The 27,337-nt window shown below is 50.4% G+C and overlaps 1 protein-coding gene across 4 annotated transcripts in view; it reads left to right on the forward strand.

Moving 5' to 3' along the window:
* SYT6 (synaptotagmin 6) overlaps window positions 1–27,337 on the forward strand; it is a 64,577-nt gene that overhangs the window by 23,956 nt on the left and 13,284 nt on the right. For all 4 annotated transcript variants that reach the window (XM_030823234.1, XM_030823231.1, XM_030823232.1 and 1 more), the window contains exon 4: window positions 26,199–26,319. In XM_030823234.1, coding sequence (XP_030679094.1) covers window positions 26,199–26,319 — 121 coding nt within the window. The remainder of the gene's footprint in view (window positions 1–26,198; window positions 26,320–27,337) is intronic.

Genomic DNA, 27,337 nt, shown 5'->3' on the forward strand with positions numbered 1-27,337 from the left:
GTATGGAGAAAACGAAGCAGGGAAGTGTGATAGGAAAGTTGGGTTGGGGAGGGTGGGTTGAAGGGAGGATGGCAGGGCAAAACACGGTGGGCAGGGGAGACCTCCCTAAGAGGGTGCCCTTTGAGTAGACCTGAAATTTGGGAGAGAACCCTGCAGATATTTGCAGGAAGAGAGGTCCAAGCAGAGAGAAAAGACCCTGCAGTGGGATGGCATCTGGCATGATCAAAGAACAGGAAAGAGGCCAGGCACAGTGGCTCACTCCTGTACTCCTAGCACTTTGGGAGGCTGAGGCGGGAGGATCATGTGAGGCCAGGATTTTGAGACCAGCCCCTGGCAAAACAAGGAGACCTTGTCTTTACAAAAAATTAATTAAAAAAAAAAGCCAGGTGTGGTGGTGCATGCCTGTAATCCTAGCAACTCAGAGGCTGAGGTGGGACAATTGCTTGAGCCTGGGAGATCAAGGCTGCAGTGAGCCATGATCACAGCACTGTGATCCATCAGACTGGCCAACAGAGCAAGAGTCTGTCAAGAAAGAAAGAAAAAGGAGAGAGAGAGAGAAAGAAAGAAAGGAAGGAAGGAAGGAAGGGAGGAAGGAAGGAAGGAAGAAAAGAAAGAAAGAAAGGGAGAGAAACAAGAAAGAAAAAGAAAGAAAGAAAGAAGAAGGGTCTAAGGTGTAGAGAAAGAGAAGAATCAAGATTTTCAGTCCGAACAACTTGGGATGCTGAGTTGGGAAATCTTGGAGGAAGAACCCATATGGGGAGGAAGATTAGGAGCTCAGATTTGGACGTGTCATATTTGAGATACCTTTTGGACATCCAAGTGGCGATGCTACGTAGGAAGCTGGATATAAAGTCTGGAGTCCAGGAGTGAGGTCTTGGCTAAAGAAACAGATTTAGGAGATGTCAGCATATAAATGGTGTCAAGAGCCATGAAACTAATTAAGATCCCAGTGGAATAAGTTTAGATAGAAGAGAGGAAAGGAACAGGATTTAACCATGAGGTACTCTAACAATTTATATGGGGCTATGAAGAAAACCCAGCAAAGGAGACTAGCAGCAGGGGAAAAGAAGGAAAGCCAGGAGGGTACAGTGTCTCAGGAAACAAAGGAAGTGTTTCCAGAAGGACGGGGGTAAGGCTCAGCTGTATTAGATGCTATGACCAATCAAGTAAGATGCAGACTGGGAACTGGCCAGTTTGTTCAGCATCAAGGAGCTTATCATTGGCCTTGACAAGGGCCGCTTTGGTGGAACCTGAGTGGGGAAGATCAACTGTGGAATGGGGACATGGGTCGTGTTATTCTGGGGAAATTTTCTGGAGGGTGCAGCTCTTGAAATGGGTTTTTAAAGGTCTAGGAGGGTTGGTTTGGCAGTATGCCAACAGACTGGTTCCATATATGGGCCATAGCTTAGGGAAAAGCTGGGGCCGGGATAGAGAGGTAGAGTGAGCAGCCCTGACTGAGAGCACCACAGAACAATTCAGGCCAAGACCACCCTTTTCATCAGAAATTTGCAGAAAGGCTCAGTATCCCTAGAATTCTGCCTTAAATTCCCAAGTGTCTGGACTTCTGCCTGCAGGTCCAAGCCAGGATGGAAGCAGAGAAAGAGAGTTTTCTGAAAGAGGCCAGCAGGGCAAATCAGGGTTACACGGAAACCCCAATAGGTGTAAAGGTGTGCCTCAGCCTGGGGGCCTGGGTGGCCTGCCCAAACCCACAAAGACTGCTCCCCAGGCCGAACCCTGCAGCCAGAGCACTCTGAATAATGCATGAAGATGGCCAGTCCTGCAGCCCTCTTTGAGCAGTCCAAATGAGCCCAGCAGTGGCCCTCCCAGCTGCCTGGCCCCCACCCGCCTGAGTCAGAAGCCACCGGGTCCTTGGTAGGGCTGCAAGGCTCCCTTGTGTGTTTGCTGCTCAGCGGGAGCTGTGCAGCTCCCCCGTTGTCTTTGCTGGATGTTCATCCGCCCCACGTGCCCCTGGGCCTGGTCTCATCATCTTTGTTGTTCTCTGGCACCCCCTCTCTTGGGCCAATGGCTGGAAATGTCCAGTGCATCCTACTCACAGTTTATTCCTTCCACTCCTGCCAATGCAGAGATGGGTGGGACCTCTCCTTTGTACCTCTCACCAAAGAGGGGAGGAGGTGAAGAGCCTGGTTGCCTCCCTGGAAGGATTTCTTGGTCAGATGGGAACATCAAGCAAGGAGCAGCTTTTCCTGCTCCAGAATAGTAACAGCAGCCCTAACCTCAGACCTAATGTCCTATAGTGACTAGGAGGAAATTGGGGGTTGGAGGGTGCAGGGAGGAGTCCCTCCATGCTCAAAGCTCAGATCCTGAGAATGTGCCTCACTGTGTCCAGCCCCAGGTTCTAAAGCCAACAGGACCTTGACTTTTCTGGGACTGCCCAAGGGGCCAAGGCTCCTCTAGAGAAGGATTGCTGAAAATCCACCAAGAACCCAGAAAGGAAAGAGGAGAGGTGTGGGTTCCACCCTCCATCCCACGGGCAGCCTTCACTAGGGCCTCCGTGGTCAATCCAGGAGTCAGGTCACACACTTCCACAGCTGAGCAGCAGCAGGCCCCTTCCACCACAGGTGAGGACTCCAAGTACACAAACTGTTCCTGCTGCAGAGGTGACGGATGTGCCCCTACCCTTCCACACATTCTCACTTGAGCCAAAATTAGGACCTGTAGCTGTTCTTGGCTCCAGGGGGCTAAAGGTTTCCCATGTGATGCTGGAAAACAAAGCTAATGGTCCAGACAGGGCTCTGACCTGCAGTAAGCAGAGCTACTCAGCTCTGCTGGCCTTGGGTGTTCTTATTTAAGTTGTTTCTAAACTTGGCCTTTCACAAAAGGTCCTACTCTGCTGCTTCGGAAGAAATGGCCTTACAAAGCTGCCGGAGGCCCAGACAGTGGAGACAGTTCCACTTTCACTCTTGATGAGTTCCCTAGCCTCCAGACAGCCCCACTGCCCACTCAGGCCAGCTTCCTGTAGGGTACGGCTCGCACTGGCAACCAGACTACAGCCCTGTCTTCCCTCCCTCCCTCTGCTCGCAGCCTGCTTCAGCACAGAGCTGGTGGGCAAGCCGACCCTGCCCCCGGCCCAGTGTGCCCCTCATTAGTATGCTGTGCCTCTGGATGGAATAAATATCTAATCTTTCCCTTACAAGAGGATGAATGGGAAATCATTAGGCAACAAGCTCATGCATCAACAAAAAGCGATTTCTCCAACACAGATGTACTTCCCATGCTTCCCCCACCTTGCTCCCAGAGCATATGCACTTGCTTAGTGCTTCCACCACCTAATAACACACAGTGACATTTTCTCCTGGAGAGAGACTATTTGGTCGCAAGGAAAGCAACAGCCAAACATCCCCTCTGGGCACTGTCACAGACTTTTGAACTCCAGGATTCATCCAGGAGGAAGGGAATGCAGTTTTCTAGATCAGCAGCAATTTGGAGAGACTAGGGTCATGGGGTGTAACTATGACCAGAATAGCAACCAACTTGGGAGAATTGGAGCAGTCCCTGAGGGGCTTCACATTTTCCTGCGGACCATGGTGTTATGACTCCATATTTTCATGGACTTGGGGGTGGTCAGAGCTAGAAAGAGCCTCGGAGATGACCTGGCTTAACCTCCTCCTGCCATAGATGAGCAATTTCAGACCAGAGAAGTCTCACACCTTGCTTGGGATGGTTGGGAGTCAATGCAAATCTGGGCTCCAAAACAGGTCTCATGAGACCCAGCCCATGCCCTTCCTACCGCCTTCCTAGTCTCTGGGTTTTTATAAGAAATTCTCTTGCCTTGTTTGTACTCTTTCCTTCCCAGGCCCCTGCCCACTCACTGCCTTCATCCTGTGCCTATGAGCCTCTCTATACTGTAGGGAAGAGGTGAAAGAGAGAATTTGGAGTTAAAGGCATTAAATGTCAAAGGGCACAGAGCAAAGACCCCCCTCCCCTCTCCCAAAAGTTAGTCTTTTCCATGTAAGGAAGATCTAAGACCAGAAATAGGCAAACCAACAATCAACATCAGCAGGAAAACCAAGGAAAAAAGAGGCCATTTATCAAAGTGTTTTGATCCTGAGCCAATTAACCCCCACCCAAAATCTCCCCATGGTACGTAAATATTTCTATCTTAGAGGAGGAAGGAGACAAGGTGAGCTGTAGAGTATAGGTCAGCCTTGTCCAGTTGCTAGCATATTTTTATGGTGTTTTAGTGTCAGCAGCAATACAGAAAAATGTGGTCTCTACAGCAGCCATCCGCCTCCTCCATCCAGCCCCCACGCCCCTGCCAACCCTGAGCCCATCTGGCCCTCATTCATCCTCATCAGCCATCCACTGTAGCCACATTTTCCTCTCATGTCTGAATTGACACCTACTTATTCTCCATGAATATTTAATATCTTCCTTTCTGGACAAAGTCCCTGAGACCTTGAGGGCCTCTCTAGGGCTGCACTGAAATCTGGGTAGAGAGCTTTCCATGGAGTCCACTTGGCCTTGGGATGAGGAAATTAGAGTAGAGAGTCAGCCCCCGGGACAGGGTGAGCCAGGGCAAGATGTTCACCCATGTCTGGCCAGCACAGGCTGGCATTGCCCTCCATCTTGATGGCCTGAAAAACACCAATAATTGCTTCAAAAGACTGTCATTTTAGAGTCCTACCCTGCTGATCGTCTGGATTTGACACAACTTGGAGTTCACCAACATCCTTGACCATGGGTCGGGTTTCCCTAGGAGCTATTTTATGTTTTCTTCACAAAACCTGTGTCTGATGTACTTGAGGTAGGAGGGAATGGAGGTGAGATCAGGAATGGGTGCAAAAACAAGCCTCAGATAACAATTTATGTGCAGAATTCCAACTGCACGTCAAGCAGGGTGTCCGCCAGAGCTTCTTGGCCTCCTGTGTGCCAGGCTGTAAGTGCCATCGTTTATTCATTCCTCACCCCTGCCTTGCAGGGTAGGTACTGGTATTATCCCCAGTCTCCAGATGAAGCAACTCAGGCAATCCGCTCAAGGTCACCAGGCCAGTGAGCGGCAGGAGTCCACCTGGGCCAGCCGGCTGCATGTGCTCCAAGCCCTCCCCCATCTTGCCACTCAGGAACTGGCTAACAGGGGCTCTCTCCATGCGTCCTGCCTCTTCCTGGGGTGGGGAGAGCATATATGATCATAGTCCCTTCTGCCACCAACGTTTCACCTCTTCTGAAATGTCATCCTCCTCTTGGTCTCCGATGGCTCTTCCTTCATTGACCCAGTGATGGAACATGGGCCTAGCTCCACCACACTCCAAGCAACACAAAGTGAGGAGCAGCACTTAACTGCAGGTCTCTCGTGATGGAAAGTGCCACTTCCCAGTGGCACAGCAGACTGCTGGTGGGCACCTGCCCCCAGCTCCCCACCGCTCCCATCATTCTATCGTCTTCCCTCTCCCTTCCCAACAAGTTCCAGGCCTCAAATCCAAACAACCACACGTCCCTCTTTAAATTGCCTGACTTCTGTCCAGCCCCAGCCCCATCCCCAGGTATAGCTCAGTTCCGGCCCCTCTTCTCACATTTAAAACCCAACAAGATTTCTAACTGAATAACTGGCCATCATTTCCAGGAGCAGTGGGGACCCTAAGATTGTTATATTGCCTTTACCAGGCTCCACCCTCTATAGAAGGCTTTTATGGCTTCAAATGGCATTTGCTTTCTCTGTTTCCTAAGAATTGCTAGGGCCATTGGCATCTCTGTGGGGCTTGTAAAGCCATTTTCCTATATATGCAGAGAGAGGCCCCTCCTTAGGGCTTGGGTGGAGTGGCCACCTGAGATAGGAAGGGGAAGCCACTTCTATCTCAACCCTCCCAGTTCTGCAAGTCTCCTGAGAATGAACCAGTCCTTCCATTCAAAATGAGGCCTGAGAAGGAGGCCCCAGCCAGGTGGAAGAATTGGATGGGGTCTCAGCCAGAAAAGAGACAGACTGTTAGAGGTAAATGTCCATAAAAGAGAGGATGCCACTCCACGGGGACAGGCAGAGAGCTGCCAGGGAAAGAGCAGGGGAGGGGCCTGTGCAAGTGTCCTGGCCACCTGGGGCTGGAGACCCTGAGGCAGTGTTGTTTGCTTTGTCTGTGGTTATTTCCTTTTGTTCACCCTTAGTATTTGAAGAAGTTCTTTTTTATATTACCAGGCTCTTTCAGGGACGTGCTGGGAACCAGGAGCAGGGTTGCGTCTACACTTGAGTTGGAGCTTTAAAGAGAATTCAGGGACAGAACATGAAGGAGTACGTAGAACCAGGAAGAAAACCCAAAAGGAAAGACGGGGAATGTCCAGGGGGAGAGACAGAGGGTCCAGCTTCAGCCGCCCTGGCCACCTGCCAGCCTTCTCCAGAGCTCCTGTCTGCTGCCCCCAAAAGGCTTTGCACTTTGTTTGAATAAAAGAGGTCACCGCTTCGTAGAGGGAGAGGGGAGAGGACAGCCTCTCGCGCCATCCCTGCACCCACACGCACGGGAACAGCACTGGCCTGGGGCTCTTTCCCAGGGTAAGTCCGTCCCTCCTCAAGCCTTTGGTTGACTCACATCTCTGTAGTGACACATTGGACCATGTGCTAGGAACAGTCCAACTTCCAGAGAGAAAAAAACAGCTCTGGTGGTGTGTCATGACAACATGATAAGCATTTCCCTTCTTGAGAAGTTGGGGACAGGGCTAGTTTTGTGACTTGAGGCATCTGCTTGAAAATGCCTCCTCCACATTGTCAGAGCCATCTCCAGCTGAGTCACTCCTGCAGGGCCCTGTGAGACACTGCCGGGAGCCCTGCCCAGCCCCACTCAGGATCAATACATCAGAGGAACTAGCTGAAAGTCAGCTGGAAGCAAAAAGGCAGGAAGGAGGGCACGCGGAACAGCCAAGCTCAGAGTGCCTCGTGGGCCCTGGAGAAAAGGAGGTGTGAGTCAGGATTCTAACGCTGACAAGCTGTGCTGGGCGGGCAGGGCCCGGACAGGCATTTTGAAAGTGGGGGATTAGGGCTCAAGGTGACTTTTATGGGGGAAATTATGAGAACCAACCTTTCTTGGGCCTTTTTGGTAGGTTTGTGGAGAAAAAGAGGCCAGGGGGAAAGGCTGGCAGTGAAGGCCTTTGTAACTCCAACTCCTGCTGACAGGGCGTTTTTAGTGAATCCTATCCAAATGCAGGCAGCCATCCAGCTCTTTTTAGGGAGTGGGTGTTCCCTAGGAAAGTATTCCCCCAACCCTATTTGGAGAATTTTTACCAGAGAAAGTCTGGCTGTGCTCCTCTCTGCCTCGTGCAAGAGACAGGGAAGTAGAATCTCAGCAGAGCCCTCTGCCGCCCACCCTGAGTCTGGCCAGACCCCAGGCAGCCCCATGCGTTGTGTGTGCATATGCTCATGTGCGTGCACACACACACACACACACACGAATGCCCATGCTGTGTCCATCACACGCCAGGGAAGCAGCAAGGGGCTCATTCCTGTTCCATCTTGTTTGATTGGCTTTCTGTCACCCCTCCTCCCTCTAGAGGACTCCAGTCCCCGAGAGAGGGACATTTTTTAGTTCCGCTAAGAAATTCTGTTTGGAAAAGAATTTCGAGGAGACCTCGCAGCCTGAAGATGATGCGGCTTAGGAATAACCTTAAGGGTGATTATAATAAAACCCAAACCACTTTCATGTCAGGTTGCGTTTCTCATGTGTTGAGAAGGGAGGACAAAGATTTCACTCACAGGGAAGCTGAGGCCCTGATAATGGCGTAGCACCTTCAAGGCCACACAGTCAGCTCTGGGCTCTCAGTCAGGATCCATGAGACCCTGAAAGGGGCATGGATCCAATGGCAGACTTGGTGCCAGGCCCCAAGAGCCTGCAGGTAAGCAAGAGTTGGAGTCAGGAGGCTAGGGCTTGAAGGTGGCTCCGCTGTGTGGCCTGTAAAACCACTTCACCTCTCTCTTTCCCCCTTAGCCAAATGTGGACAAGAATCTCTACCACAGGGCTGTGACTAGGGTGCAATACAATTTCAATGAGACAAGGGCCTTCCTAGGTTCTTGCCATGGTTTATTGCTCTTGAATCTAACAACAGTAACTAATGTGTTTATAAATAAATTTCCAAAGACATGTTCTCATTTAACCTCAATATAGGAAGATACCAGTATTTCCATTTTATAGATGGGGAAACCGAGGCAATTCCCTACAGTCACACAGTTTTAAAATGATAGAGCAGAGAACCAAAACTGATATCATTTTCCTTAAACACTATATAACTAATATATTTTACCCTTCTTTGCCTCAAGGTAAAGTATTACATTCTTATTTTAGATATTTTAGAAAATACAGAAAGCCACAAAAAATACATTTCACTATAAGCCCATACTCCCAAGAATACTGCAACTCGCGTTTCGATGAGCCCCAGAGTCCTCCTGTTGCTTAGAAAACAATGTGAATGCAGTGAAGGGAGAGGATTACCATGGAGGCTGTGAGGGGTTGATGCACTGGCTGGGTTGGGCCTGCACATGTTCAGGATTAAGGAATTTTGGAGGAATGCTGGAAAGAAGGGAAGATGTGGAGTGAAGAACAGGAGGGAGGAGAGTGCGAGGTGTGCAGGGCCAAGGCTCCAAAGAGGGATAGTGAGGACAGGCCTGAAGATCTGGCAGGCCCCAAGCCAGCCTTCTCACCAAAGACCAAGGCCACTGCCCATCTTGTATCAGCAAGTCCCTGAGCATTCTGAGATGTTAGGAGTAGGAGGGGCCATGGTCTTCTCAGATGATGAGGTTGAGATCCTAGAAGACTCTCTGGAGAGTCCTACAACCTCACAGGGACTGCCAACCTCCCCCTGGGGGCCTTGGTGGCTATGGAGACATCGCCTGTCCCTCTCTGGCCAGTTAGCTGCCCAGTGGGCAGGGCAGTAGGGACAGCTTCAACGAAGGCCCTGCCTCTAGGCAGGGACAGCATGAGTTTTGATGCAGCTCTGTTCTCCAGCCAGGGCAGCATCAGCAGCTCCTTCAAGCCACACAACCCTGGGTGTCTTCCCAGTGATGTAGGACGTGGTCCTAGCCAGCCACACCCTCTTTACCAATCTCTGAGTGCAGGTGCCCCAGGGGCAGGGACCCCATCTTGTTACTAATAACAACAATATTAGTAACAAGTCACCTTGCCTTTATATAGCACTATTGAATTTACAGAGCCTTTTTGCACACATTGTCTCATTTAATCCTCAGCAGGTAGGAGGAATTATCCTAATTCTGTAGACAGAGAAAATTAAGCTAAGAGAGACTAAGTGAATTATCTGAGGTTGCACAGCAAGTAATAAAAACATTTATTTATTTTGCTTGTCACTTTGTGTTGCTCCAGAAAAGATTTAACTAGCTCATAGGACATGCAACAAGATTAAAAATAAGTTTAAAACATCATTAAAGAGTAGCAAAAAAAATAAGTGAAAGAATGTAAAATTCTGGAGCCCAGCAAGCCCCCTACACAATGTGAACGCCCTGCCCTCCAAACCTGCCACACAATTGACTTGAAGCATTCTGGCAGATAACACAATAAGGGAAAGATAGTCACAGAATTCAGTGTCCATTAAGTAAAGACAAACCAGAGGCTTAGGAAACACAAAGCTATTCCTGGTTCTAGGACAAGAGGAAATTTTCTACCGAGGGCATCGCATAGTGAACACCATCACAGGGACAGATCATAGTGTGGTCTTTGAATTCTGAGACCTCATCAACACCTCTATGCCTTCGGTTCTTCAACTGCAAAGTGGGGGTAATTATAAAACCTAGCTCACAAATTTGTTGTGACAAATACATGAGAATCTTTAAAAGAGATTTTTTTTTTTTTTTTTTTTGAGACAGAGGCTTGCTCTTTGCCCAGGCTGGAGTGCAGTGGTGCGATCTCGGCTCGCTGCAAGTTCCACCTCCCGGATTCACGCCATTCTCCTGCCTCAGCCTCCCGAGTAGCTAGGACTACAGGTGCCCACCACCACGCCTGGCTAATTTTTTTGTATTTTTAGTAGAGATAGTGTTCCACTGTGCTAGCCAGGATGGTCTCGATCTCCTGGCCTCGTGATCCTCCTGCCTCCGCCTCCCAAAGTGCTGGGATTACAGGCGTAAGCCACCGTGCCCGGCCTAAAAGAGGTTTTTAAAAACAAGTTACTGAGAGAATGTGTGAAGCCCCATCAAACCCTGCTCAGTCAGAGCTCCAGAAGCATTGGGTGAACGATTCTCAGGGACAACCTTTCAGAAAACCAAGTGGGCTTGGCATGGGCTGAGGTAGACCCTGGGGTCTGGCTGCCTGGGTTCAAGCCATATCTCCCCACTCTTTAACGTAACTAACATCTCCGTGCTTGTTCTCTCATCTGTAAAGTGTGGGTAAAAATAACCCTTTTCCATAAGGTTGTTGTGAGGATTAAAGAAGAGAATTCACACAAATCTCAGCCAAGTGCCCGTCGGCACACAGCAAGTGCTCAATGAATGCCAGCTATGTGTAGTATCTTTAAAGTTCTTCCTTATCGTCATCCAGTGTTAGAGGTAGGCAGTTCCTGGAATTTGGGACTGTCCATGTGCCCTGGAGCCCTGAACCCTGGCCTTGCATCCAGTAGGTACTCAATTTATACTTGTGGGATGGAATTGGAAAGTAAGAGAAAGGGATTCCAGCTTAGCCTAGGAGCTGGAAAACTCCAAGTAGAATCACCAGGGGCACACAGCCCTTCCAAGCCTCTGTTTCCTGATATGTGAAATGAACAGGGGCCTTTGTAATCTCTTGGGACCCTTGCGCTCTCACAGTGATCACCAGAGAGGTCTTTACACTTCAACTACTAACTGCAGAAGGGGCTTGGTTGGGAATTCTTTAAAGAGAAGCATCAGGCCGACCCATTTCCCACCTTTATCTCTAGGAAGGACTGAGCTGGGACTGAGTTGTTGGATGCCCTGCAGAACCATGGTGTGTGCGGAGGGCAGTGATCGCAGAGACATAGGAACCACCCCAGGTCCAGGAATCTGTGATTTCCCGCTGCTGGACCTGGAAGAAAGGGGCCTGGGTATGCCTGGGAATGGGCTATTTCCACTCCCGTTTAGGACCCTGCCCCCTTGAGGAAGCGTTGCCTCAGCTGACACCGACAGGAGATGGCTCTGTCTGGTGTGAGAGGAGAGGCAGATGGGGGTGGGGGAGGATGGAAGAGGTGAGAGAGGAAATGCTGACTGCTGTGTGGGAAGCCAGAGAAAGCCGGGCATCGCCTGGGAGAAGGAACCCGAGCCGTGGGGACAGCCGGGGAGCAGCAGACCCCTCTGCAGCAGCAGCAGGAGCCCCAGGGACACCCCGCTGGAGGGCCTGGCATAGCCTGTGGGCTGTGGCCTCCCCTGGATGCCAGGCAGTGCCATTCCTGAGCAGGGAGGTCTCCAGGTTCATACAGGGCAAAGAGGCAGTTTCTCTAAGCCAAAGGGAGGATCTGCCAACTTCTGCTGTGGTGCTCAGGCGACCCCTGGCACCAGGGCCGTCCAGTGCCTCGGCTTCTCCCTGGGCCTCCCTCCTCCCAGCCTGAGCCTCACTCTGTTTCTGCCACTCTGCGCTTGGTGCCTGGAAGGGAGGAAATAACTATTAGTGTCACCTGCTTACCAATGGGAAACATTAGCTGGCTCTGACAGAACATGTGGCCTATAATTTTTGAAGGAGTTACAATAATGGAGCTAATTTGGCGCTTCATCATCGTGCTCCTGGGTGAGCAGGGGGAAGGGAGGCCTGGGGCCTGGTTTAGAGCAACCTCCCAGCAAGAGCTCTGTACTTCCTGGGGAATCTCTGGGATCCTGGCCCCATGCTCCCTCCTTCCTGTCCCCCTCTCCCACACCGCTTGCTTCTCCTTCCAGTGAGGCATTGTCAGGATGTAGTTTGGAGATGGCTGAAGCCAACCCACTAGCGGCCAGAGGCAGCTCCATAGCAGGATGGAAAAGGAAGGGGCCCAAAAGTGTCTGAAGAGTTTGCTCTGCACTAGATCCCTGCGAGGTATCTTCAGTGCATACACTCATTGGGCTTCACGGTTCACCCTATTTTACTAATGGGGAGGCGAGGTCATCTGGTACAATGCGCTCATTTTACAGCTGAGGATGCACAGCTCAGGGAGGCACAGTGGCTTGCCCCATATCATTCTACTGATTCGCAGCAGAACTGGGATTTGAACCCAGGCCTCCTGGAGCCAGCTTAATTTTTCCCTTAAGTTCCCTGACTGGGAACATCTGAACTAGAGCCTGAGAAGACACAGGATGCCCTCCCCAGTCCTACTGATTGAAGGTGCTGCTGGATAGGGAAGCCCAGGGCTGGGAGGGAAGAAAGAGCCAGCAAATCAGCTCAGCTTCCATGGGGCCCTGCAGGCAGGAGCTGGGGCCTCTGAAATCCAGGCTAGAAGATGTGTCATTCCCACCCTCTACCCAGGAACAACTCCAAGGCAGCTGCCTCTTCCTCCAACTTTTGCTGACTTAGACATCCATGGGGCACACCTGGCCCCTCAGCCCACCAGGCAGGCAGTGGGGACAGCACACCCAGTGGGCTTAGTGCCACCACCCACCTCCATGTGGCAGGAGAATGAAAGGTGTACAAACAGATTGTATTCTTGCTATATGCACGTCTTGGTTTTCCTACTAGCAGCTGGCCACGCTCACCCCGTGGTTTCCTCTTATGCCTGTAAATCAGGGTGAAAGGCACCTGCCTCACAGGTAGCCACCTCAAGCATGACAATACTGCCCATCATCACAAAGGGTTAGAGACATTCAGTGAGTTTTACAGTCACACAGCTGGAAAGCAGCAAGGCAGGAATTTGAACCCCAGGTTCTGCGCCCAACTCCATGCATCGCTCCTTGGAGCTGTTTGTACTAAAACTCCTGTAGCAGAGTCATGGTTCTTCCCTTCTGGAATCATGAATCAGGAGTTCTTCGTTGATGATTAGTCATGGGTCTAGAGGAAGGCCACCAAAATGCCTAAAACATTATGAGGCCAAGGGAAGGTTGTTTGTTGGTTTTGGTGAAGAGAAGGTGGAGTCAAAACTGATACAGTCTTAGAAGGCATAACCTCTAAATTATGATGTAATAGTAGGTGGGAACTAGGAGGGAAGGTATAGATGCCCCAGGAACTGGGTCAGCCATTTGGGAGGACTTCCTGAGTTCCGGGCAGGGGTGGAACACTGGAAAAGAGGCATTGATTGTTAAGCTGAATGTGGTCTTGCTGGGAAGCTGGGACTGGATAAGTTGGCTGATCACTTGGGGCCTCTTGCTTCCTAGTGACATGTGATTGGAGTTGCTTTGCTCTGATCCTTAAATATCCCGCACCAAGGGAATGAATTCTGAGATCTGACACCTTCAACTCTCCCAAGAAGCCTGTAGAGATCACAGACCATCTCCTCACCCCTCCTCAAGACCTAAGGAAGCAAGGAGATAACAGTGAGGAATATAACTACACCTTTACAGGAGACAGGGGAAACACTTCACTAGCTCAAAACTTTTCCATATATGGGTTTCCTCCTCCCAGTCCTGGTGGCTGCTCCCCAGAGACCTCAGGTACAAAGATCTGTGCAGAGAGGGCCCAGGGTTCTTCCACTGAGCTGCTACGTTGGGGACAAGAGTTTTGGCCCAGGGGTTCTGCCCCTGCTGGCCTAGCTTCTCCCTCTCCCTCCTTCCCCTGAGGCAGTGTCTGCTGCAGCAGTTTGCCACTTGGTGAGACAATGACATAACAGGTGACTTTCGTGAGAAATGGTGGGCTGAGGCCAGGGTGCGGCACTAGCAGGTTTAAGTGAGCAGGATGGATCCTCTCATAGTCTGTAATGCAGGGTGACACCATCCATTCATCTTCTTTCAAGAGAGGCAGGTGGGGGCAGGCAGAAGGGAGGTAAATATTCTGAGTCTCAGAGCTTCCTCTTTCATGCTTCTTGCTTCCAGAACACCAAGAAATTTCACCTTCAAAACCTACACGGTCCTCGGCAGCCCTAACCCTCAATAACCATGGACAGAAGGTGGGATGGAGTGGGGTGGAGCATGAACAGTCCCAGAGGAGGCTGGGTGGGATAGAGGAGAAGAGCGACGCCTTCAGAGTCAACACACCTGAGTCCAAAGCCAAGCTTAGCACATGAGACCCTAGGCAAGTTACTTAACCTCTATGAGTTTCAGTACAATGTAGAGATAATTATACGTTCCTCCCAGGCATAGAATATGAGTAAAATGAATGTAATATGTGTTAAGGGCTGTATGCAGTGGCTCATGCCTGTAATCCCAGCACTTTGGGAGGCTGAGGCGGGCAGATCATGAAGTCAGGAGTTTGAGAACAGCCTGGCCAACATGACGAAACCCCGTCTCTACTAAAAATACAAAAATTAGCCAGGCATGGTGGCATGCACCTGTAATCCCAGCTACTCGGGAGGCTGAGGCAGGAGAATTGCTTGAACCCAGGAAGACGAGGTTGCAGTGAGCTGAGATCGCACCACTGCACTCCAGCCTGGAAGACAGAGCGAGACTCTCAAAAAAAAAAAAAAAAGTGTTAAGTACCCAACGTAGTCCCTACAAACTAGTAGATGCTCCATAACTGTTAGTCTCCTCCTCTCTTGACTTTGGCTTTAATCACCAAAATAAGTAGATTCAAAGAAGTGGAAGAACCTTCAAAATCCTGTCCAGAGTATGTGTGTTCAATTGGTTCTTCCAACTAGACAAAAGCAATGGTTGTCAGTTCCTGAGACTTCCCTGGGGCTTGTTAAACACAGATTATTGGGCCCTGCCTTCTGGTGAGGGTAAGGCCCAAGAATTTGTGTTTCTGATTAGTTCCAAGTGATGCTGATCTTATTGGTCAGGAACACATCCTTGGAGATCTATGGCAATAAGGAATATTTACAGAATGGTGTCAGATATCTTTGAAACACTGTCTTTGCTTAATACCTAATTTTCTTAAACCCTGTAAATTTGGATAAAGCAGCTTCTTACTAAAATATAGCTACCCAGTGTGCCTTGTGGTGCACAGGAAAAAGGCAAAGGGAAGTGGTGAGGGCCAGGACCAGTCCAGTAGCCCACATGGCTTCAATCCTTCAGAACCCTTGCTTATGCCTAAAAAAAGAGAAGAGGCCTTTTTATGCCTTAACTTTTGCTTGGCAGCTCTGATATTTAATGACTTCAGTTGCATTAGGACATGTTCCATGTCACAGAGATTCTAACAGGGTCTGACCTGGGGCAACCTCAGAATCTCGCCTTATATCACGAACTGAGGCTATGTAACACTCACCTGGGAAGCCTGTCAATAATGCAAACATCCAGGCCCCCCCTCCAGAGATGATGACGCAGTAGATCTTGGGTGCAGCTCAGGAATCAAGTCTCCACCTCCCAAGCTTCTAATGCAGGGAATATTCAGCCCATCCCCTGAGGAACACCCGTGAGGCTCCACCCTGACACCATCTCAATAACCACAGCAACCCTCCTGGGGAGACCAGAGGCTGAGGTTAAGCAAGGGCCTACTCTTGTCACCCATTCATTTTGCCACCTTAACCAGGTGAGCCCCACAAAGCTGAGTTGCTCATTAATTCAACAAATACTTGTCAGCATCTGTTATACACCAGGCACTGTGCTCAGTACTGAGAATATAGTGGTGAGTAAAATAAGGGGTTGAGATTAGGGTGAGGCGAGTGAAGTACCCAGGGGGCAGAATGGAAGGGGGCACTCACTCTTGGATACATGCATGAACCTGACAGTGAGCACCTCCTTCACTTTTGTACCTGGGCACCTGCTTTGCCTCACCCTTGTCCTGGCCCTGGCAAAACAGACCCAGATCTGTCCTTCGGGAACACAGTTGGCAGCAGAGGGAGATGCTGGAGGAAGTGGCCTGAGATGAGTGGGTCTCTGCCATGCGAAGAGCTGGGGAAAGAACGGTCAATCAGAGGAAGAGAAAGTGCAAAGTCATGGGGCAGGAAGAGCCTGGGGCATTTGAGGAAGCCTGTGAGAAGAGCCCTGGCACAGGGGATGCTGAAGAGTCAGCCCCGTTCGTGGAGGGCCCTGTAGATCTTGATAAGTGCTTTTGTTTTTATTCCTAGTGAAAGGGGATGCCATTGGAGGTTTTAAACAAGGAGTGGTACAATCCATTTTCCATCTGGGGAAGAGCACTCTGGCTGCTGTGTGGAGAATGGGGCGGGAGAGCAAGGGAAGCAGGGAGGGCAGTTAGGAGGCTGCTGTATGCGGGCAGGGGGGTAGGCTTTGGCCACCGTGTGGCACTGGAGATGGAGAGAGGTGGGTGGACTTGAGATGGAATTTGGAGTTAGAATTATCAGGGCTTGATGATGATCTAAATCCAAAAGAGGAAGGCAGATGTCCACAAAGATGTCTCATTTCTGGCTTGAGCAACTGGGTGAATGGAAGGGCCAGGTTGGGGAAAATTAGAGGAGAATGTAAACAGAAAAGGGCAACTTTGAGCCTCTGAGAAGTTCTAGATTTCCAGCCACATGGCCATGTCATTTTGGATATATGAGTCTGGAGTCTAGAAGAGATGTCTGCAGAAGGGCCACAAACTCGGGAGCCATGAGTGGGGAGATGGATATTAACATTATGGCTGAGTGAGGAGAGGAGAAGCTTGACAAATTTCACTGTTTAGAGGCAGGGATGGGAGAAGAGGCTGGCACAGGAGACCTGAAAGAGGCAGCCAGAGAGGTGGGAGAAGAACCAGAAGGAAATGGAGTTGTCAAGAGCAGGGCAGTCAACTCTGTGAAAGGCTGGAAAGAGCTTCTCTACAGAGCACCTTGCCATGGCAAGACCCAGAGATTCTGGAGTGTGGGGAGCAGGAGGTGGGGAAAGACCTTAATCTTCAGGGTGACTGTCCCCAAAGAGATGATGAAGCTAAAGCCACTGTCACGCAGTGCAGTCATGTGCCTTTGGCTGAGACCAAAGCCCTGCCTATTTGGCACCCCCCTCAGGGCACTTGTTTGCAAGAAACATTCCTCAGCTGCCGCAGGAGACTCCTCAGGAAACCAGGACCAAGGTATCTTCCCTCCTGCTGAGAGTCCCAGCCCCCACAGCCCTGCGAGGGGCAGAGAGCAGGTCTCTCACCACGGAGATGCCTGCCCTCTCCCCAGGAGAAACTGGCAGCTGTTTGACAGCCACTCGGCAAGACAACTTGTGGCAAGAAATTAAGATGGATTCTCACCATTAACTTCATTAATGTACCATTTACTACCCCCATCGCCCCTGTGGTTAATGAAGATGACAGTGGAAGGACCAGATCTGAAGTGAGGTCCTCGGCTCTGGGCTCTCAGGCACAAGCACCCTACGGCACAGACTTCCTGGCTTGACCAGGCATTGCTGCCATCTCTTCTAAAACTTCTCCAAACTCCACTCCCCTCAAGCTCCTTTCCACCCTCTCATAGCCCCTCTTCTTCTCCACCCACCTTTTAAAAAGTCATTAGGAAGAGATCTGCACCTCCCAGTGTGTTCTGACTCACGGATATTTGCCCAAAAGTAATGGTGCATGTGAAATACTAAGCCTCTTTTCAAGGGCAAGTTCACGAAGGGGAGGCTGACAAAAAGTTTCCTAAATAAGACCATCTGTTTCTCTGAAGATGCTCAGATGCTGAAACATTTGCTTCCCGCTGATGTGCTTTAGTCTCAATGGGTCCCTAGGACAAACTCAGACTCAAGGATCTCACCCACATCCTCCGTGCACCACTGCTCCACACCGGCTTGGGGGTGCCTGCTCCTCCATGGGGCAGTCCTTAGCTCTGTGTCCACACTGCAAGGTGAAGCTGGTGTATACTGAGTTCGCATAAGGAGCCTCAATTCTGGTTGATCATTTATTCATAATGCTGCAAGGCCCTTGGGGCAGAGCAGCACTTGAGAGTAAAAGCAGGCGTGGAACTCAGAACAAACAGAACCTGCCCCAGCACCCAGCAGGAAGCCCCGAGCATCACAACAGACACATCCCACCCTTCCACCCCAGACACCCCCAGCATTCTTGCTGAAGCCCTAGGAGCCTGGGCCTGAGGAGGAGCAGGGAATCAACTCATGTCACCCAGGCCGGTGTTCACAGCAGGGGCCCCCTCTGGGCACCCTAGGAAGGAATGCCCACTCCCACAGCTCCTCCCTCCGAGGTGAGAGCTGAGCCAGCCATGGGGACATGGGGCAGGCAGAGCATCAGTCTCCAGTCTCCTCCTGCAGCCCCTCACCCGGCAGCTTAGCACATCCTGCCGGGTTCCTCTCGGAAGTCCCAACTTTGCCTTGGGGCAGTTGTAAGATTTCTCCCTTGGCCTTTACCACCCAAGGGCAATGGGAGCACAACCCCAGGCCAGACCAAGGGAGTCAGAGGAGGTGACCCAAGAGGGGGTGACAGGACAGCTGGCCTGGAAAGATAAGAGTTGTCCAGGATGGTCAGAGGGATGGAGAGGTTATTTCAGGCAGTAGAAAGAACAAGACGAAGGCATGAAGGTGGGACAGATCTTGGAGCATTTAGTGGACAGGTGTCATCAAGAGGCAGGATGGTGTAGTGGCTGAAAGTGGGAGATCTCAAGCTTCTGTCCACATCCTGGCTGTGCCATTTAGTAGCTGTGTGCCCTTGGGCCACTTGCATAACCTCTCCGTACGTCAGTGTCCCCAGGTAAAAAGTGGGGATAATAATAGTAGCCATCTCGTAAGGCTTTTGTGAAGATTATATGGCATCATACATGTAAGCACTTAGGGCAGGATGGTACATAGTAAACACTCAATGTTATGGTTATTCTGGCTGGAGTGTAGGGCACCTGGGGCAGAATAGTGGAAGGTGAGGCTGGCTAGAAAGGCGAGGGCCGCCCCGTGAAGAAGCTTGAATGCCATGTGATTGTGTGGATTAGTGATTTTTCATGCCAACTCCTAAAAGTTCCAAGGAGGGACCCCAAGGGGTTGAAGGTACTCTGGGTGCCCTGTTTCTGAGCCACTCTTCAGCTGCTGTATATGATTGGATGATACTTCATTTGAAGAAGAGGCTTTCCAACTACAAAACAAGTGTGAAATGAGAAGCCACTGAAGAATTCTGAGCAGGAGACCAACCTCCTGGTTACAGCAAGGAGGATGGATTGGAGGGGGTGGGCAGGGGGAGTTAGAAAACTGCAGGGATCTGGCAGAGATGGTGCAGGCCAGAGCTGAGGTGGTGCAGGGGGGATGGGAGGAGAGGGCCTCAGAGTTTGGGGACACTCACAAGGGAGAAGCTGTGCAGCTTGGGAACTGAGTAGCTGTGGAGGCCGTAGCATCTGAGCTCATGCTCACTTTCTCCTGGCCCCTGCCACCCATTCTTTACAAGCTGCTGAAGTCCCAGACTGCTGCAAGTCCTCCGAGGGCTCTGCTTTTCACAGGAAGCAAAATCCAAGCACTTCCAAGTCCTCCCTTAACCTCCCTCTTACCCTTTGCTTACTCTGGTATCGCAGCCACCATCCGCTTCCCCCAGCCAGACCCACAGCACTCTTTGCTAGCCTCTCTGCTGAGAGCTCTCCTTCCACTCTTGGCTGCTCCTCCCCATCTTTCAGGACCACTATGAGTAAAGCGGCCGCACACCCACTCACTACCCTTGGTCAGGTCCCTGGCTCCCTCGCTGCCCTTGGGTACCATCTTGCTTAGTGTACTTTTGTCTTCCTCCCTTAGAATACAAGCTCCTGGAGGGCTGGGACTTTGTCTTATCATTACTGTCTCTCCAGATCCTCCAACATTTAGTGGGTGTGTGACAAATGAATGACACACATGAAAATGGTCTCTGGTGTGGGTGTCTCGGTTGAAGGTGACACGGTGGACTGAGTAGGAAGTAGAGAAGGAAGGGCAGGGGTAGAGCCAGTCTCCCATTGTCTGCAGAATCAAGGACAAACTCCCAAGTATGGGCTACTAGGCAGGCAAGGCTGGCCCTTGCCTGGGGCCCTGTTTCTAGTCTCATCTGGGAGCTCTCCCCCGCTGTCATCACCATGCTCTCAGCCACAGGGAACCTCTCATGCGCCCTGAACACTCCCTGCCCCTTCTGCGTCTTTAGGCACTGTTGGTCCCTCTCCAGAGAAAAAAAGCAAAAGCACTTGCTTGCTTTTTTCTGCCAGAAATCTACTTTTACTCACCTTTCTAGATCCTGTCAAATATCACCCTCTTTGGGAAGCCTAGTTTGAAATCTGGGGCTGAGTTCCTTCTTCCTTGCTCTGCAGGCCCACATCTTGTCCACACCTCTATTACTGCACCGATCAAACCAAACAGTACTACCTACTGACATGCCCCTGTCATGCCCAAACAGTACTTCTCTTCCCTGCCCCTGTTCCAAGACCGTGAGCTCTTTATAATAGTAGTAATAATTATAATAGTAGCCAATACTTACTAAGCACCTACTCTGTGCCAGCCACTGTGCTAAGTAAGCACTTTGCACAAGTTACCTCATTTAATCTCTGCAGCAACCCTAAGAGGTGGGTCCTATATTCATCCCACTGTACAGGTTGGGAAACCAAGATTATGAAAGGTTAAGTAAGGATACTACTCTCTTAGGACTACTTAACCTTTCATAGTCTTGAGAGCTGGAAGCTGGATCTGCCTGACCCCAAATCCACATTCTCAACCATTTGTTCATTAGCCAGTTCATTAGCTGAGCACTTACTACACATCAGGCACTGGGCTACACATGAGAGGTATAAGGATGAATAAAACCAGACCCCATTCGTGCCTTCAAAGAGCATACAATCTGGTGAGAAACACAGGCATTCATCGTGTGATCCCCAGATCAACGTAAAAGTTAGAGTTGTAGTGTGTGCTATGAAGAGGAGGCCTGTGTTGCTATGGGAGGAGACATCACAGGGGCTGGCTCAGCTCCAGGTATCTGGCTTCCACATCTGACTCATCTCTGTACCGCCAATACAAAGCCCCAGGCCTGCAATGCGGGGTTGCTCAGTGAATGTTTCTTTAGCCATTGGAGTCCAATTGGCTTCTACCCCATCTCTCTTCCAGCCCCCCTACCCTCCCACAGCCCCTGGGGAACTTAACAGCACTTCCTGCCCAGTGCTTCTGAGATCTTTTTAGGTCTCCTATGGCTTTCCTGAAAGTGTAGCGGATGCTTCTCTGCTGATGATGAGAGATTCAGACAAGCCACTTAACGGCTAAGAGACTAGAAGTGTTCTGTAAGAAATGGGGAAGCATTGTTCTTGCTTTGCTTAGCCTGCATTCCCAAGATGGACTTAGAGGCACTGATGCCACTCACTGCTTATTCAGGAGGAAACATGGCTGGCCTTGGAGAAGAACAAAACATTTGAGAGGCAATGGGAACTAAAAAAATGGGAGCGTTTGCATTTCAAAACGAATTTCTAGACTCCTTGAGGCAGGCGATAGACACCACTTAAGCATCTTTGGGTCATCTCAGCTGGTGATGCCTGATAGATTTTCCAGTTGGAATCTTGGGTTCTCATGGCTGGCAGGGACCTTGAGGATACAGCATCTCATCTAGAACAACCCCTTCATTTTATAGCCCAAGGACCAGAGATGGGAAATGATTTGCTCAAGGTCTCACAGCTAATTGGGGGCAGAGGGTCTAAAGTCCAGGTCTCCTGATTCATGGTTCACTGCTCTTTCATGGGCAGCCCACAAATAGGATCTCTTTTTCTATGCCCAGGACTACGTGACTGCATCAAGGAGAGAGAAGTGCTTTAATCAGTTGTTGCAGATGGGCCTCTGGGAAGCCAGGGAGCGCAGTGTTGTGCTATAGATAGGTGCGCCTTTAAGAATCTTACTGTCCAGACGCCCTGGGCACTGCAGCCAAGGAGAATGCTACTAATATGGGCAGCGACATCAGGTGGACAAGTTGCACTAAAGGACAGATTTCTCCAGAAGCCAACATCCTGGCTTCCCCTCCCCTGCCAGCAGGTCCACCTCCTGCAAGCACTAGCCAAGACTTTCAGCCAGCTGCTACTGAGCTCAGACCTACCCTATCAGCTCCTAGGTTAGGAGTCTAGAGGGCTACACTGGTTTCTGCTGCTTTCTGGACAGCAGTGACCTCTTCTGCACCAGAGAGCTCATTACCAGTCAGGGGCCCTAAGGCAGCCTCTCCTAACAGCAGGTGAAGATGAAAGCAATAATGTGCTAGCTGTTCTGAAGCCCCTGGTCACCCCTGGTTTTATTGAAGTCCAGTCTCAAACACCTGTAATGAGGATAAAAGGCTGGTAAGCCATGTGGGATCTGGCTGAAACCTCCTGAGAGAGGGTAGTGCAGAGAGAGGACCTGGTGAGGGCCGAACTGGGGCCTGGCTTTCCAGAGAGAGAGAGTGACTACCAGGAGATGCTGACCCTCTCTGTCTGCTTAGCTCTCATCTCTTATTTACTCAAAATTAACCTGTTTATTTTCCCTTATTAAATAATCCAGTCCTCTGCTGCTTGTGTGTGCAGCGGGACAGTGAACCAAGAGCTGCTGACTTGCCACCAGGCACAGTGAGGGCCAGCCACCCTCACCCCCATGCGAAGCCCGGAGCCAGGCTGTTGTCTTCTGGCCCTGGTTTCCTCTCTGCCTCCAGGTCTTAGTGGGATCTTGAGCGAGTCCTTTCACCTGGCTGTGCCCATGGATGGAGGGTGCAGTTCACTTTTGGGTGCAGGGGCCACACCACACTGCAGACTCAGCACCTGCATGTCGCCAGCTGCCACAGTCCTATGAGAAAGAGCAGGGGTCCTACAAAAACCAGGGAGGTCTGTGGGTCACTGCTGCCTTGGAGGGAGCCATCCTTGACAGCAGTTCATAGAGCCTGGGGCAATGCTGTTTACCCCGAGGGACCCCTCACATCCCCAGGCAAGCCTCCCAGGTCCACAACAAATCAACTCAGACTCCCCCAAAAGAGACAGCCTGTGAAAGCGCAGGCAACTCCGCATCTGTAGGACATGGTGGTGGGGAAATGGTGATAGTGGCCTTTTGTTCGCTCCCTCTCAGAGGGGCTACAGGAGCTTCCAGAGTTCTTCCCAGGGCCCTCACTTGATCACAACACTGCACAAAAAACCACTCCTTCCAGAGTTCTTTTACTAAAATGTAAGTGCCCCTTTCTGCAAGCATTTCTGTAGCTGCTTTTGTGTCCTGCTGGGCATGCTGAAGCACAAGCAGGTGCAAGGCAAGGACCCTGTCCCAAAAGGGGCTCTCGTCACTAGATGCTGGGGGGGGCACAGCTGCAGGGCAAAGGGGACTTGGTGACTCCTGTGAGCTGTGCGAGGACAGGAAGCCCTGCAGGAGTACTGGGGAGAGATGCTTACTGTGGGCTGGACCCTGGGCAAGGGTCCATGGTGGTGTGGTGTGGGGCCGTGATGTAGGTATAGGAGTATCCAAGCAAAGAGAAGGGGAGGCATTTTGGCAAAAAGGACCAACAATATACCAGCCATGTGGAGCGGAGGGTTGGCATAGAGAAGGGAGAGAGCAGCAGGTGAGGAGGTTAAGACAGGGCCCAGTTGCTGAAAGCCCCAAGTGCAAGCTAAGAAGATGAGCCTTGATCCCAGAAGCCAAACAAGGGCAACCACTTAAGGTGTTTGAGCAGTGGCACTGATATATGAAAATCTGGCACCAAAGCACTCACTAGTCTAGTCGCACAGCCTTGGGCCAGTTATTTAACTTCACCAAACACTAATTTTCTCCTGTGTGCAACAGGGATGATGAGAGAGAGAGCACCAACCTCATAGGGCTGAGGTAAGACTCACCGAGATAATCTAGCAAAGTACTTAGCAGAGGCCTGGCACACAGTCCATGGGCAATGGGTTGGTTCCTAGTACTGTGCTCACTGAATCTAAAGAGTTTCAGTAACTTGGGGCTTAAAGGGTTATTAAGGAAAATAAAGGGGCTTCTCTTTATACCTTAGTGCCTCTGTGAGACATGGAATATTTAGCCAGATGTGATGCTGATCTGCCCCCTGCCGCAGGACCCATGCCAGGGCACAGCACTTGCTATGTGTCTCTCTCGACTAGGGGACTAGGGAGCCAGGAGATGCACCTGAGTGAGATGGGGACTCCAGCACCTTCTTTTAACTGGTTACGCCCCACTAGACCATCTGCATGTCGAGGGTGGGGACTGCATACTCTCCACAAAGCATGGTGCCTCTGGCAAGCACTCTGTAAATACGAATGGAAACACAAATGAACAAGTGGATGGAGTGTAAGCCAAGGTGCAGAAGGGTGAGAGTTCCCTTGAGCAGCTTCCTAGGTGAGCTGGAAGGGCATTGCTCAAAAGCGGAGTGCACGGACCACTCTCTCTCGAGTCACGAGCCCAAGCAGCTGGCAAGGCTTCTAAACCTGAGCAAGTTCTTCGTCTGTGAAATGGAGGGGAAAACGCCAACAAGCCTGCCTCGCAGAGTTGCTGAGAGCCTCACAGCTGGAAGTGATCTTCATGGAGGCGCTCCACAGGGGCTGGTGTGGGATGGCTGGCTCTGTGGAGGCCACGGGGTTCTGTGTGCAGGAGGGGTGGCTGTCTCCACAGTGTGCCCAGCCCTGGCCCCAGCCAGGCCCTTCCTGGGAAGCTGGGGGTATTCACCTTCTGCTATTCCTAGAAGAATTTGATTTGGGGGGTGACTTTATTTCGGGGGTCTGGACAAAAAGACAAATCTAGGGCTAGGAAAGGCGGGGGGGTGTCAGGGCCGCCTAGACGAGAGTGTGGTGAGCGCAGGCTCTGGAGGTAGGGGGAGACAGGGCCTTGGCTTATTCTCCAGGGGGGACCAGGGCTGTAGGCGTCTCCAGGAGAGGGTGGCTCTTTGCAAGGAGAATGGACAAAAACCCTGGTGTCACCCTCGACTCTTCTCTTTCCCAGAAGTCATTATCTCCTTAGAGAAGCCTTCTCTAGCTAAACATTCAACAACTATAGCCTCCTTCTGGTCATTTTATATCCCACTTCTCTGCCTTTTGTTCTCCTTGATACTTTTGACTATCTAATTTATATACTTACCTCTTTTATTGTCCTTTGCCCTAATAAAATGTAAGCTCCACTCGTAAAGATGGCAACAATAGACACTGGGGACTACTAGAGTCAGGAGGGAGGGAGGGAGGGGGCAAGGTTTGAAAAACTAACTGTTGGGTGCTATGCTCACTACCTGGGTGGCAGGATCATCTGTAGCCCAAACCTCAGCATCACGCAATATACCCATGTTACAAACCTCTACATGTACCCTCTGAATCTGAACCTAAAATAAAAGGTGGAATTTTTTTTAAGTTGAAATTTATTTTTTAAGTTCCATGAAGCCAGGGATTTTTGTCTGTTTTGTTCTCTCCTATATCCTTAGCACTCAGATCAACACTTAGCACATAGCAGGTGCTCAATAAATAGTTGTTGACTGACTGAATTACTGAATGGATGGATGGATGGAGGGCCTCATCTGAAATCACCCTAAACCCTGACGTCTTCCTCCTCAAACCTGACTCCGGGAGCCCTGTGGGAGGAAACGTCTCCATATCTTGGAGTCCCGCCTTAAACCTGCGGGAGGAGGCTTCACCATGACAGCGCACTCCTTCATCAAATGGAGGAAGCAACCTGGCAAGGCACTGTTTAATGCCACAGATGGGTGTGCTTACTGTCTTTGAGGTTTTCCTATTCTTTCAGAAACTCCCAAGAATCCCTGGCCATGACAATTCTGGGGTCAGGACAGGCAGCAGAGCGTGTGCTCTGTGCTGGGTTTATTTTTAAAGGATGATCACATTTAAGGAGAAGAGAGAAAGTGGACCTGAGGCCTGGCATCAAACACTTGCTATCGGATGGGATGGCAAGTGTTTGCCTCCTTGGTTGGCTGTGATTGACAAAGAACAACTGCACTGAGGGGCAGAAGCAGAAAAGAATCATGGACCTGCTGGGAGAGGGGACACCTGAAGGCTAGAGCATGTGTCTTGCCCAGGACGCTGTCATGACCACATGCCTGGATGGGCAGGAAGTCAAGGGGGTCAGTGACTGAGAAGGGTGCGCTGGAGGAGAATAGGAGGAGGCCACAAAGGGGCTGGTGGTTTGAGGCTGCAGCCAAGGAGCACATGGAGAGCAAGTCAGGCCAAAAGCAGAACAGCAAGGACCAGGGTCAGAATGTGGTTGACATTGAGAGGGAATATTGGAAGGGGCAAATGGTACTGAAGAGGCAATATTGTTTCCATTGCCTTTTATACCCGGTTACTCGCAGCATGGAGGCCAGTCCCTTAGTCTTAAAAAACCAACACTGTGTCTCCAAGAGCCTCCTCCTGACCCCAGAGAGCCCCAACAGATGCTGCACAGGACATGAGACCCATGGCCTGCAAGCCCCTCATCTGCCCTCTTGTCTGCTTCTTTGCAGGAAAGCGTGGACTTGGGAGAGATCATGTTCTCCCTTTGCTACCTGCCCACAGCAGGCAGGCTCACCCTCACAGTGATTAAGTGTCGGAACCTCAAGGCGATGGACATCACAGGCTATTCAGGTACCTCTCTTAACCCGAGTGGCCTGCCAGCAGCCCAGACATTAGGATTTGGAAGGGTGTTTGGGGAGAAGGAGAAAGAATTGTCAGCATTCTTAGAATAGAAGCACCAGCTCTGGACGCAAACTGCCTGGATTCGAACTCCAGTTCTGCCACTTCTTTGCCATGTAAATGATTTGGTTTTCTAGTATGAAAAGTGGGAGTAATAATATCTTACGTGGGTTGCTTTCAGGAGAAATGAGTTAATTCATGCAAATGTTCAGAATGGTGCCTTACACATATAAGCACTCAGTAGATATCATCTGTTGCTGTCATTCTTTTTCTTAGAAGAGGGAGATAACAAGAAGTAAATATATAGGATTTAAAAATTAAGGATAAGTTTTCTTATTTATATGAGGCCCCAGGACTTCCTGAAGGGTTATGTCAAGTTTGAGTGTGTAAATGTTTGCCGGTCTATGCAGGCTTATGGCAGCAATTCTGTGCACTGAGCCAAGGAAACAAATCCACTGAAAAGCAAAATGCCTTTGTATTTGAGGCTTTGCTGCAGGCCTCCTGGCCTCAGTCTCAGCACCAAGAGAGCTGCTAAGTACAGCAGGAACAGAAATATAGTCTTATTCTAGCGACAGAGGAAATGCTTGTTTGGGGGCAGCTGCACAGAGACCTGCAGGATGGACGTAGTGTCAGAGGTTTGAGTCTTTCCCCACAATTCTGCAAGTTGTGGAAGGAGGTATTTGAGTTTGGAAATAACAGAGGAGTAGCTTGAGTCTTGAGAGCCTCCTTCCCTCATCAGCTCAGACTGCTCTGAGGAGTGAAATGGGGTGAAGCCTCTCGATCTGGGCTGCACTCAGAATTGCAAATGTGGAAAAAAGCTCAGTTTGTTTCCCTAGATCCCCTGTCCTCCTGCTCAAGAGACTCTCGATGATTCAGATTACCAACATAAAACCACTCAGGAGGTGCTTCTGAACTTAGCTGGGAATATATTAAAGATTTTTCCTCATATTTGCTTTGTATTCTTTATTTA

Source organism: Nomascus leucogenys, chromosome 12 (genome assembly GCF_006542625.1).
Source record: "Nomascus leucogenys isolate Asia chromosome 12, Asia_NLE_v1, whole genome shotgun sequence".
NCBI lineage: Eukaryota > Metazoa > Chordata > Mammalia > Primates > Hylobatidae > Nomascus > Nomascus leucogenys.